General features: G+C 39.0%; 1 protein-coding gene and 1 pseudogene across 1 annotated transcript; both read left to right on the forward strand.

Annotated features, from left to right (window-relative positions):
- Positions 1–3,189: 3,189 nt before the first annotated feature.
- LOC146487939 (uncharacterized) lies at positions 3,190–6,133 on the forward strand. The gene has a single exon (XM_085124205.1). The coding sequence runs from the start codon at positions 3,879–3,881 to the stop codon at positions 5,493–5,495; it is 1,617 nt and encodes a 538-aa protein (XP_084980331.1). The 5' UTR covers positions 3,190–3,878; the 3' UTR covers positions 5,496–6,133.
- Positions 6,134–9,590: 3,457 nt separating this feature from the next.
- LOC146487940 (uncharacterized) lies at positions 9,591–12,573 on the forward strand (annotated as a pseudogene).
- Positions 12,574–14,110: the final 1,537 nt, after the last annotated feature.

Here is a 14,110-nt window from a genome sequence, read left to right on the forward strand (position 1 = left end):
GTATCATTTCTTGTATCTTTTGACACTTCCTGAATGATAATGCCGTGAGCAGTATGTATTGTGCCTGCGCCCGCTGGCTTTTCCTCCCTCAAGTCGAAGATGTCCCAGCACAGGTGGGTGACTACGTTCATGTTTGGGCTGGAATAACACCTTCTTGTCTATCAATAGCTTTGCACCTAGCTATTTCTAGCTCAAGAACCCGCGAGTAGGAAGCACAATGGCCAAATCGATTAATCAGCGTTAAAATCTCAGCACTGCCAGTCAAGTGCCTCAAAGTCATTCCAAGAAGTAGGTGTTTTGGCATCGTCCACTGTCCATTGGTAACCGCTTTACAGTTATCTTGGGCACACTGAAGATATCAGTCTTTGTCAACTTGCAGAACTATCTTTCTTTACGGCAAGTAAACCGGACAGAAAAATCTTGAAGGTATGGCGGTGGTAGTACGTTATCACTCACAAGAAAATCTGCTGATGGAGGCCATGGCATTTCTTCAGATTCGATGTGCGCACTTTGAATAGCTCTTCGTAAAAGTGAATGCTACCTCTTAAAGTCGCTTGGTTTTAGAAGCCGCCACTTCAAATGCCACTCCGATTGCTTCCCCCGTTTTGATGTCTGATGAATACACAAACTCGCTTCTGTAATTTGGTTGCCAAACCTGGATTGAACTTCCAAACTGCTTAACAAACTTTAACTTAAGTTTCCCTAGTTTATTATCAGGATTATAGCAGTCAGGACTGTTTTGTAGGATGTAAGCCAGGTACCACTCACGAAGCATCGACAAACTCTCCACATTACCTCCTGATATGATTGATTTGTTAACATGCTCACATAGATTGTCGAAAGCAGCCTTGTGAGTTGCCATCATGGCTGCCGGGGCCTCATTTGATTCCTGTTCTTTGAGGACCTCTTAGCTGTTTACTGATCGAGTGTAATTTTTACGACACGAAGCATGGTAATGCGCTTCTTTGGCGACTAAGTCAATGCCCTGTATCTTCAGCAGAATATCTCCATTTTGTTTTGTCTCTGCGGCCCTCTTTATTGAATCTTCCACTGCTTTTGTGACACCGGCTTGACTAGATGCTCCTCTTTTCCGGACTTCCGTATATGGTTTTTGTCGCAGAAGGTACCTATCAGCTGGCATTAGGCGCGATGGTGTTGATGTCGACTTTCCTGTCAACCTGTGCCTTTTGACAGCATCCGGTCCGGGCTCCGAATTGCTGCTAGATGCCGGCTTTTTGCGTTTCACTGGTCGAAAACATTTGTGAAGCGTTGATAGCATGACCTATGGTATCCTTACCTGGCTGGTAAAAATTTGCTTGGAATATTTGAGCAGATGTCGTCTAACCTGTCTTTACCGGCCATAGACTGTCTGAGATCAGAAGCCGCTTTGATGTTTTGGAACCTTGTTCCAGACATAACAGTAATGTTTGTCTCTTTGCACATGATGGAAGGCAATGAAGTGCTACAACAAAACATTCATGCCAAGTAAACAAACAATGAAGATATGTTTTTGAACATGTACATAACAGGTTCTTTTTTTTAAATAAATAAATGAATAAATAAAGTTTGTTTACCAGAGACCTAAAGCTTTGGATGTTTTATACAATTCTTTTGATTGTTGTTTTAGCTTTCAATAGATAAATTGGCACGATCAAGGATTTTAACTTTACAGACAGGCGTAATGGAGAAGGAGGAAAAAAAATGGAAAGGCTTTAAGGATTAAAAGTTCTAAAGCAACGAAAATCAAAAGTAAAAAGAACGTTTCCGCGAGGTGCTTCATTCATTTTGCAAATGTCAAAGAGACAAACGTTACTGTTATGTCTGAAACAAGTTTCCAAAAAATCAGAGCGGTTTCTTATCTCTGACAGTCTAGATAGGTATAAGCTAAATGAACTTTGTGACATGCGCAGTGGTCAACTTTGAAGCTTAAAAGTGAACGTTGGGGTATCATCTAACAGAGGGGATGGTGAACAGTAAGTATGCGTAGTTTTGTGTGTTAATTCCATGGATAATAGCTTTTAACGAGAATGTTTGTAAAATTCCGGGCTGGGTAGCCTGTGGCACTATGATTAAAAAAATAAAAAAAAAAAAAAAGAATGGCGCCGTACGGCCACACCCACGAATCGATCAAGTGAAAACGTCGATTTTTGGAATACCCTTGGGTAGAGGTTTAAAATGATACATGTCTGCAAAAATCCCGAGATGGGGGGAGGGTTTCACTCTCTGGCCCATGGACTACTATATCTGATCATAGCAAGATCGTCCGACTCCAACTCTCTTCGCTTGCTAGACCCCAATCCTTTCTTCTCTAACCACTGTATTGTCTCTACTGTATTGTCTCTTGTGATTTTAATATCAACAAGCCAACTCGCAATACTGAATTAGCTCATTTAGGTAGCTCGTCAGAGCCATTATGACGTCCTTTAAGAAAGACCCGTTTCAATCGTAGCTACTGACGCGTACTCCTGAAAACATCCATGACATTGTAAGCTCTTGTAACTCTAACATGTCTAAGATGCTTGACAAACATGCTCTCTCGTTAGACAAGATCACTAACGACTCATCCATGTGTTCCATGGTTTACCGATAGCATTAAAGCTGAAAAGTGTCGCAATCAGTCTGCTGAATGAACTTGGAGGTATTCTAAACCTCTTCCCGGATCCATTTATTCAAGGTCAGAAGGAATTATTTAAATTTTCTCAGATTTCTCATGAAGAAGTCCTTACAGGATTATAATCAACGTTTCATCACGGAAAACATCACCAATCAGCGGAAGTTGTTCACAGCTAGTAAAAATCTGTCAAAGATTGAGCACGTAGTGATTTTTCTCCCTTATTCTGACAACTATTACACTCGCGAATAACTTTGGAAATTATTTCTGCCACAAGAATTGTTGACATTAGATCTTTGGTTCATAATGAACTATAATGATTTTACTTACTTACCATACGGCATCAAAATTACTTTGCTGCTATTTTGCTGCATGGTTTATCTAATGATATGCACTGTCGTATACATTTGAAAGTCTTTCTGAGAAAGAAAAGGAACCTGCCAGATTCTTTAAAAAGAGAAATCTTGCGTCTACGATCCTATCCCCATTTTACACTACTCTTCATTGACTGCCTCGATGTCATGTTGCTGTGATGAAGAAAATAATACTTCTCTTTAATTTGGCTACTCTCCAAGGTAGCTGATATATCGGATTCCAACACAGCAATCTTGTAAAGCAGTTGTAATTAGTTTTAGTTTTTAACTTAACCTTAACTGATGATTTTCCGTGTTTAAATAAAGATTTACATACATACAATGAAAAGCATAATTAGTGACTCCACTCCTTTAAAAGAAAACTAGATCGGACCGTTAGTAATCTCTAAAAAAATATATATCCAAGCTGACCGAGTATGCTGTCCGGCTAATCAACTTCAAAAACATATGTCCTTGCACCACCTTTTCCTTTTGCTTCAATATGCTCACCGGACAAATAATAGCACTGAAACTGCGTTGTTGAAAGTAAAACAAGACTTGATGAACGTGAATAAACGCCATGTATCGCTCCTTGTTATTATAGATCTCGGCGCCACATGTGATACCGAGTAGACCACGAGATTCTGTCGTTTATCTACCCTGTTCACAACAGGTTTCTATCAACTTATTCTTTTCGTAGAAGTTTTACATCTGGAGGGAATTATTTTAAAAATGGTCTGGGAATTATCTATCAACTGAAGGTCTATCAACACTTTTGGTTTCTGGAATATGATGTCAATCATTGGCAGAATTTCATTTTCGTCATCCTTATAAATATCTGAGCTTATAAAGCACTTCCTCTGAAAACTGAGAAACATACACTGTGATAGTGTAGCGCTGATTCACTGATCAAAATGGCTGGCAGTACACTGATAGAGGTTTTCAGTCCTATAGTGTTCAGTTTTACAAGAGGCGTGACAGAGAATTGCAATCCAGAAGAACCTGAATTCACTGAAGAGTTTTTTGGTTACAATCCTCTTGAAAGCACAGGTCGAGAATGGTATTATCATCCTGTAGATGAGCTTATTTACCAAGAATACAGCGACAGAGAAGCTGCAAGCTTGGACTATCTAGCATCTAGCTGTCTTAATATAAGAGTTATAAATGCATGCTCACCAGTTGAAAACAGGGAAGCACTGGACGATAAGCGAGGTGAGGATAATGTCATGGCTTGGAAGCGACATCGACCATCCGCAGTCCGCACAGTATGTAAATCGATGTACACTGGAGCTTTGATTTCGATTGTAACTGCTATTCTAGTGGGTTTTTTATATATGCTAGTCTCCTATCTCTCCTATGAAACTGTGCACAGTTGTCAGTTCCAGCCCGTTAACACAACTTCAGAACAAACGCAGTGGATAAGAACAATGTCCGGTGTTGCCACTTGTGCTTTACTCTACATCTGGTTCTTTGCACTTCTGTTCTTTCTCTTTCGCCCATTTCAGTTGAAGGGCGTAAAAGCAAAACTAATCCTGGCGTGTAGCATATTCTATTGCTTGGATTCACTTTATCGCGTTGCTCTACAGGCCCTTGGAATATCTCATTCCCACATTTCTTACTTGCAAAAGATTCCACTTAACGCTTTGTTTCTTGTTAATCAATGTCTGCAAGTGTATTTGATAACGAATCACTTGTGCACACGATCAAAACAGAAGCTGACTTTGTTCTTTCAAATGATAGTACCAGGTTGTTTCTGCTTTTTTACTTTCTTCATCGTAGCCTCGTTAATTTATCCAGCGTATAACAAACAAGAAAACAAAGACGGCAAACTGTTAATAGCACTGTTCGCTCCCCTTATTGGAGTCGCATTAAAAGTTATTTCACGAATTTGCGTTCAGCGGTTATGGAACATAACCCATCCGGGATATTCCTATGTCTTATTATCGCCACTGTATTGTGGATCAGCGGTCGTATTTCGAGTTTTACAAGCGGATCTAGAAAGTTTGAAATCCATTGCTTTTCTTGGAATACTTCATGGCGCTGCAGAAGTCATAGAACGAAGCACCATGGTTGTCATTGATCACATTTGTTATGCGTTGTGGAAACGAAAATCAGCTCCTTGGGGAAGTTTTCGTACTCCTCGCCGTGAGAGACTAATGGCTGATATCGTCATCATGAGCATGTTGTTTGAATCAACTGCTATTGTGGCTGTTAATGGCTACTTGTATTTGTATCAATTTGTTTACTTGGAAAATAATTCACTCCTAGTGTTGCTGCAGTCTTTCTCCATTCATGTTTCAGTTCAACTGGGGATTGAGTGGTTTTTCACCAGCATATCTTTAGCAATCGTGACTCGTTACCAGAATATGGCAGTCATGGCTGTTTGGCGAAGACAATGGAAAAGACACATTTTAGTGGCAATTGTGAATGCGGTACCAATGGCCTTCTGGACTAGCACTAACCTGTTAGCTGTTGTACATGGGCGGCTCAGCGAAGCATCAAATAAACCCTGCAAGATGCCGTTTACATGACAATTGTTAGACTGATAAGAATTATCGCTTTGTTTTAATTTCCAACAAAATAACAATCATAATTTGACTATCGAAAGCCAATTTTTTTGGTAATCTTTTTCTATCAGTTCAGATCATCACAACCGGGTGGATGTTGAATAATAGTTGAATAAAAAGCTGCTTCCAGGAGAGGGCACCGACCCCCATTGCAAACTTACTCAAAGTAAAGGACACAAAATATAACTTAAGGGGCACAAACATGCTCTCATTGCCCAAAGTAAGAAACACCAAGCATGGTCTTAGGTCTTTTCGGTACTTCGCTGCAAAGACATGGAATGCGCTGCCGGACTCGATTCGCGCCATGGCCGAGCACAAAGGAATTTTTAAGAAGTATTCGTCATGCAGCATTTTAAAATTGTTATTATCGTGGTTAGCTTTTGAAATTGTAAATTTTAATTTGTACTCACACATGTATTGTTACATGAATGATTGGATTGCCTGGATATTTTAGATTTTTAAACTCTTAGATTTTAGATTGTTAGCTAATTTTCATCTTTCTTTTTGTTTTTGTAATTTTATCTGTTTATTTGTGGGCTTCCTGTAAAGTAGCTTTTAGCTAAGTGGAGTGCCACGTAAAATAAAGTTCTTATGTTATTTTTCACGGTTGACCGAAATCATACTTTCCATTTTAGTGGCGTCTGATTGTTCAATCAAGCGCCGTTAAAAACCGGTAGAAATCGCGATAAATCAGCTCATAAACGAAATGAATAACAAGAAATACACTCTACTTCCCAAAAGTCGAACAGAAACCAGACTTGACTCATATCTGTAATTTAAACTGTACTGGAAGAGACTGAAATTATGCGTTCCTAGGTCCCATGCTTCTTGATCGTGACGTTTTTTATCAACAATAACGGTTTGGAACCAAACTTTGAGTGGATGATAGGCGAAAACGTATCAAAAAGTATGCGTATTTAAACGCATTAGTGTGAATGGGGCCTTAATAACAATCATTTCATCTGCGACCAACAACTAAAAATGGGATTCTCCGGTAAGATTCAGGCAAACAAAAAGGTATTTTTTGGACTCTCACGAGAGATCTTCACACTGCAATGATTAGCGGGAAATGAGATCAACCGAATGGAGACCTTGTAAGACGAACGCTTTCTACTTGTTGACGTAACCAAATAACAGGACAACGCCACCATCAGGGGTTTCTGTGAGATTCTCACAAGAAAGTGAGGTCGAAGGTCCTCATAAGAGTGAGACCAACGTACATACTAGTTCGATACCGGCAATGGCCCTAAAAATTCATCGTGGGTAGAAGGGGCTATTCTGTTGTTGTTTATTACAGGAAACGTAGAAACGGAGAAAACTTCGACTTCTCTCCTTCTCGTCGAACTGCCTCCTCCCATTTAGTAAGTCCGACTTCCAATAGATTTCAGTTTAAACGTCATACAATATTCACCCGGGAATAAAGATAACAAACAGCTAACAGGTATGGTAACTTTTTACAAGGGAGAGTCACGAACCACTTCCAATTATTTTTCGATGCGAGTATTTCATAATTATTCCTGCATTTCACTGAAACTGTTAAGGAATATCATAAGTAGTTGATTTATGATATTAAAGTAGTCGTCGCAGTTGTCCCAGACATTTGCTCATTGGAAAAAACAAATTTCCAAATCAAAACAATATTAAAACTCAGGTCAGAGTGAATCAAAGATTAAATCAGTGCTAATAGCTCAATCATCCACTGCAGAGGCACTTTGAAACTAATTTCCACCCTGCGTAAAAGTTAATACGATGAAATGATAGAAAGAGACACAAAGAAGAATCGCGCTTTATATCCTGATCACATATGACGTCCCAATTATCGATCTGCCAGAAACTGATCATCTCCCGACCTTTGAAACTCTCTCCTCCTCCTCAAAAAGTATCTGCATGGGAAGTTAAGCTATCTTCTTTAGAGAAAATGTACTGGAAACTCTAACCCTTTCTTTGCCAGTATCAAGGCAGACCGACCACTATTGTGGAAAAGGTATACGGAATATATTCTCTATCTGCAATATGAGCGAGGGCGAAATCACGCAGTTCAGTGAACAAGTAAATAGCCTTGATCCGACTAACAAGTATAAGATTACAGCTGAAGGACCCGACACTAAAACAACGTTACTACATAAAATTAATGAACCCTTTAATCCCTAAGAGTGCCAAATGGCACATAATGCCATAACTCTTTCAATATTTGACAGATTTCTATGAATTTTTGACACCAAGATGGTGTTGTGAAGATCTACTCATTAAAAGAAAAAAACCATAACCCCCTCCCATATATGATATGGTTGACCACCCTCATGACTTTTCAACTTTTCCCCCCTAGACGTTGTGGGTCTTAAGACATCTCTCACATTAATGAACTTGTTGAGAACTGCAAAATAAGCTTAGTTCAGGGGTACACCTAATATACACAAGGATTGGGACGTTTTTGAACTGTAAAATTTTTACGTTTTAAGGCCATTTATCTCAAAGCCATAACTTTTCTCATTCATAATTATATCAGTTATGAAATACACTCATGAGTAGCTTTAAAATGGTATATCATACATGGACATGGAGTTTGAAGTCTTGGATCTGGAGAAAATGTCGTTTTGCCTTAGGGGTTAAAGGGTTAAACAATTACAAAGGAGAAAGATTCACAAGTGCCTTTATTCTGGGCATGAAAAAACTCAATTCACTGAGACATTGCAACACGTGCATTTTTCAACTTGCCATGCCCAGGGGTAAAAACGGGCTTTTTTGAAGTTAACTCGCTCACATAGTGAATGGTAAACAGGCTTTACTGGATCGAGAATTTTCCTTCGTTCCAGAAGCTAATTCTTGTATTACATGATTGAATTAGATTGTTGATTTCCATTTGGTTGCAGAAAGAAAACGATACCGCATATGAAAATAGTTTATATGAACATTATATAGGATATTCCTATCCAAACACTCATACGTTTCTTGCATCGTATAAAATCGAGGCGATCTATTTTCGTTAAACCGATTCAGCTACCCAGAGAACCGAGAATCACCTACTATGGCATCCGGTCACAGTGCTGTTTGGTTGATGATTCAAAAGTACGGTTGAGTCCAGATCTAATAAAAGCGGATATCGCTTAGTTTAGTTAAGTTTGATGCATTTGTCACAACAATTACAATGACAAAAAGAGATAATAACAAAATTAACCATATATTAACTAATACTAAATAAATCAAAAGTAAGTTGGTGGGGAGGGGGGTGAAAGGAGAAAGAAACAGAGCTTCCAATTGTGACCCAACTCCCTCAAGGTAAGATAATCTAAAATTACAAAATAGGCAATTACACAAGTACACAGCAGACAATTAAAAACAATCACAATTAACGAATGGAGGACTGAAGGGTTTCTTTTTGTAGACAGCTAAAATTGGAGGCGATTAGTTTTAAACATAGTTAACGAATTGTTGGTTGATTTAATCTCCCATGACAAGGACCCATAGTTCAGCAGACCTAAAAAAAAAGATGATTTTGTATAATCTTGATTGTGTTCATGAATTGATTATAGTTATTGGGATCATATTTCCTAGTTCGATAACATGGCTCAAGGGAGCGCAGGAATTTTCTTGTGTCAGTAGATATAAGGCCATCCCTGGACTTGAAAAGGAACAATAGATCAAGCCAAGAGAGAATTCATCCTATCTTGATCAAGAAAATCGATCGGATAGACAGCGTCTAACGTTTTAATTTCACTTTCCACAATTCCCTTTGACTTATTTTGGAAAGTTCAGGTTGCTTAGTATATTCCTTACCTCATCAACAACATATTTAGCCTTTGAAACCATCGCGTCTTAAGGTAGCTTCCTATTGGCAATACGACTTAAATTGGAACTTTATGTCAGGTTGACTAAGCCACGGATATTCTTTTTTAATGAAAAGCTTCGTTTAAAACACACTTCTTGACTCACAGGAAATACCACCATGAGCTTCTTAAAACAACTGACATTCCAATAAACATTTTAAGTTATTTCAGTACTCAGACAATATAATGATTTGCTAAGGCATTTGGAGAAGTCATACTACCACACTAACTTTATTTCATTCATGTAGTTATATTAAACCATGCATGTTCTTCCTCTATTCAAGAAAATTATAAAAAATAAAACTCGTTCCAACTGAAATAAATAACATACAAAAATAGATTTTTTGCTGTGACAACACCCACCACATCAGCTGAAGGACAAAACAGAAATAACCGTTCTTGGCAAAATGTCCTTCGATGATTATCAAAAGAATAGATGTTATATTTATAGTGTCGCAGAGCTAACTCTCCTCACCGCGACAGATTGGAAGCCGGTTCAGCTCCATTAAGAACTCTTTGCTTCCGTTTCATTCCTTTCCAGTTGCGGTTACTTTTCCTGTAAGTGGCAATGTCATTCCCAGCAATCATAAGGCAGGAATGTCTCCTTTATAAACACGGCGTCCTTGGGTACTGTCTACAACGTTTTTGCAGAGTCTCAGGAAAGGGAACCTCTAAAATTGAGAAAACGAAGATTGCTTGAGATGAGTAGCAGTACACTGATAGAAGTGTTTGGTCAAATCGTGTTTAGTTTCACACGAGGAGTGACAGAGCACTACAATCCAGAAGAACCTGAATTCACTGCAGAGTCTTTTGGATACAATCCTCTAGAAACCACAGGTCGTGAATGGTATTGTCAACCTGTTGATGAGATGATTTACCAAGAATACAGCGACAGAGAAGCCACACATTTTGACTATCTTGCGTCAAGGAATCTAGATGTAAGGGTTATAAACGCATGTTCCCCAGAGGAAAATGAAGGCTCACACGAAGAAAAGCTCGATGAAGATAGATCCATGGCATGGAAGCGGCTACGACCATCTGTTCTCCACACAGTTTTTAAATCAATGTACATTGGAGCTTTGATTTCGCTTGTTACTGCCACCATCATTGGTATAGTATACATGCTAGTCTCTTACGTATCCTATAAGTTTGGACTCGAATGTCAATTTCATCCAAGGAAATTGATTCCAAAACAAGTGCAATGGATGAGATGTGTTACAGGCATGATTGCCGCTGCTTTCCTTTACATTTGGTATTTTGTACTTCTTCTACTTTCTTTTCGTCCATTTCAATTAATAGGGGTTAAAAGAAAACTGATATTGACCTGCTTCTTTGTTTATTGTTTGGATTCACTGTATCGCGTTGCTCTTCAAACATTTGGTATATCTTACTCCGTCATCACAGGCTTCCTCAAGGTTCCACTCAACGCTCTCTTCGTTATCAGTATGTCTTGGCAAAGCTATATTGTAACGAATCACTTGTGCGTACGCTAAAGAAGACAAAAGCTGACGTTTGTCGTTAAATTGATTGTTACAGGTTGTGTTGTTTTCATCGTCTATATCGCCGTAGCTTTCCTTATTTATCCAGAGTATAACAATCAAACCAAAGAAGGCAAGCTGTTAATCGCACTCTTTGCTCCTCTCATTGGAGTCGTTGTCAAAGTAATCGCAAGAATTTGTATTCAGCGGTTACATAATGTCACCCATCCAGCATATTCGTATGTCTTGTTGTCGCCGCTGTATTTTGCTTCAGCAGTTATGTTTCGAGTTCTACAAGCGGAACTTGACAGTTTGCAATCCATTGCTGTTCTTGGAATAATTCACGGCGCCGCAGGAAGTTTTAGAACGAAGTTCTATGGTTCTAATTGACCATGTTTGTCACATGTTATGGAAAAGACGGTCAGCTCCTTGGGGAAGTTTTCGCACTCCTCGCCGTGAGAGACTAGTGGTTGATATTGCTATCATGAGCATGTTGTCTGAATCAACTGCTGTAGTGGCTGTCAACGAATTTTTATACTTGTTTCAGTTTGTTTACTTGCAAAACAAGTCCTTTTTCGCTTTACTTCAATCACTTGTCATCTATACCTCAGTTCAGTTGGTGATTGAGTGGTTTTTCACCAGTGTATCTCTAGCGATTGAGACTCGTTACCAGAACATGGCTGTGATGGCTGTTTGGCGAAGACGATGGAAGAGGCACACTTTAGTAGGCATCGTAAATGCCGTGCCATTGGCTTTGTGGACAAGCATTAATCTTTTAGTAATTGTACACGAACGCTTTCCTGGATCAAACCGACCTTGTAAAATGCCGTTTTCTTAAGTAAACGTAACAATTACCATTTTCAAACAAACAAACAAACAAACAAAAAAGAAACTAAAACTAATAAAACCTCAACGAGAGGATTTCCGTAGAAGCTGTTTGCATTAACCGGCCACGGACAGCCGGGTAAAGTAGATGGATGCAGATGTAAGATCCGGTTCAAACGTCCTGTTCTCGTATCGAACTCAATCAAATTGAGAAGGGGGTGAGTTTCCAAAGAAACTGTGGTGCTGCGTCGGTGAGTGGAAACGAATGTTTGGTTTTATTAACAGAGTTGATAAAGTAATCTGGCCACCGTAAAGAGCTTCGAGTGCTGATGTTTTGTGGTGGATTCGCTCTGGCGAAAGACTAACACTCGAAACGTCAGCACTCCAATCTCTTTACGGTGGCTAAACTACCTCAGCAACTCTGTTGATAAAACTAAACATGAGGACCTTCGTTAGATCCAGTGGCCGCACTCCCAACCTCGCCCATCTTACCCCGCCATCCCGAGCTAGTGTTCACGGCCGTTCGCTTCGATACAGCAACATACCGTGCTTGGTCAATTGCAGGACCGAACGCTATAGAAAAAGTATTTTCCTTGCACGTATGCTAACGCCCATAGTTTATAATGCTAGGTTTTTTAGACCAGCTTACCTTAAGTGTTCATTAAGATTTTTTCAAATATTTTTAAGATTACTCTTCTTTTCTAAAAATGCATGACCCAGTCCTCAGACTTTGTAAGTCTTTGGATTCTGGTAATCTTTATTACATATGTACCTTTCCATATTTGTTTTACTAGTTGAAAGAAAGTCGCAATTCACGTTTTGTAGTGTAATGATTTGGATAATAGACTTATGTTTCAGTATTTATTACTCGAGATTTTTTTAGCAGAATTAAAAGTGAATTTATCTGACTAGTTGTCAAACATTTTTACTTCAACCGATACTTTTTTCGGTCCTCTGATATTTATATTTGGTGTCTGTTAGAAGAGCGAAATAAGGACCATTTATGGGAGAGCTTGAACCCAATATCTATAACGACTACACAACAACACTCTTTACCTTCTCACGATCAGAAATAGTAATTTCCATTATTCATTTTACATTTAATTTTCGCTTATTGAAAAACAAAATACTAGAGTACTGACCGTCGCTGAACTCGAATTTGACACAAGAACACCGGATAGTCTGGAGCACTATACTCTGCACCATCTGAGTACTGTTGCCGAAGATATATATCCTGATCAGGAATGGATAGATAGTCTTTGCTAACCGCGATTGTAAAGAATTAAATTGTTGTTTTTGGTGTTGTTTATAATATCAATAGCATTCATTGCCTTTCTGGGCGGATACACCTAACTTGTCCTAAGGTTGTGATCTCTCGAGTTGGAAATTTAATCGGGATTCCGGATAAGGGAAATTAAAGGAACTTTTAAGTTCCTTTAAAAGTTCCTTTAAACTTTTTTTTAAAAGGAACTTATGGAACTTTTAAAATTCTTGAAGTGTTTACCTTTCAGCTCGCCTTACCCCTATAGTTCGGTATTCGCTAACCTGAAACGAAATCAAAATCTTATTTGGAAACGAGTCACACCAGCCACAGTCCTTACGAGATCATTTGGGAACTCTATCTGATCAAGATTCTTATTTCGTACGAAAACTCATTCTCGTATCTTGTAAACTCAGTAGATTGTTCCGTTCATCTTCGTTTCCCTCCTGTCCCAAGTTATCTACCTGGCCCCATTAATAATAAACACTATACCAGTTGACCATATTCTCCTTTCAGCAAGATTTCACATCGATCTGTGCGTGAAAAATGAAGCAGTCCTTACAAAGCCTCTCAATTTTATAACAACTAGTACTTAAATGTCGAGAGATTAAACGACAGTTTCCATTCAAGACGAACACAAAATGTCGGAAATAAAATCCAAATACAGTCGAACCTGTATTTAACAACAGATCAAGAGCCCATTTGGAACAGTTTGGGTTATAATCTGCTTATGAAACCAGAGCGTGGTTAACCTGCATTCATGGACAAAAGTCTTGGTTTCTGTTTTCTCTATCGTACGTCAAGAGGAAGTCGTTGTTCCCATACTCCCTCTGCCCCCCCGCCCCTTCCACCCCATTTACAATGTTTCGCTACCCTACTTACGAGCCAACATTGATTTGGGGGGTGAGGGGGGTGGGGGATGTGGAGGGAGAAAACTTGAGTATAAGTATGAGGAACCTCCAAAACAGGCTTAAAACATCTTCCTGGTGTGAAAGCATAACAACTCAACGTGGCGTATTCAGATTAAGATGACAGTTTCAAAATGCCTTGTATCTGGAGCCCTTGAAAACGATCGTTCGTTTCATACGAAGGGCAAAGCTGAATCTTGACTGCCAGGTTCATTTATGATGCCATGTATAAAATGAAGAAATCCAGCAGACAATTATAGCATGCTTTTTTTAGGAAGAGCGA

The sequence above is a fragment of the Pavona decussata genome, unplaced genomic scaffold (genome assembly GCF_977016875.1).
Source record: "Pavona decussata unplaced genomic scaffold, jaPavDecu1.1 SCAFFOLD_12, whole genome shotgun sequence".
Taxonomy (NCBI): domain Eukaryota; kingdom Metazoa; phylum Cnidaria; class Anthozoa; order Scleractinia; family Agariciidae; genus Pavona; species Pavona decussata.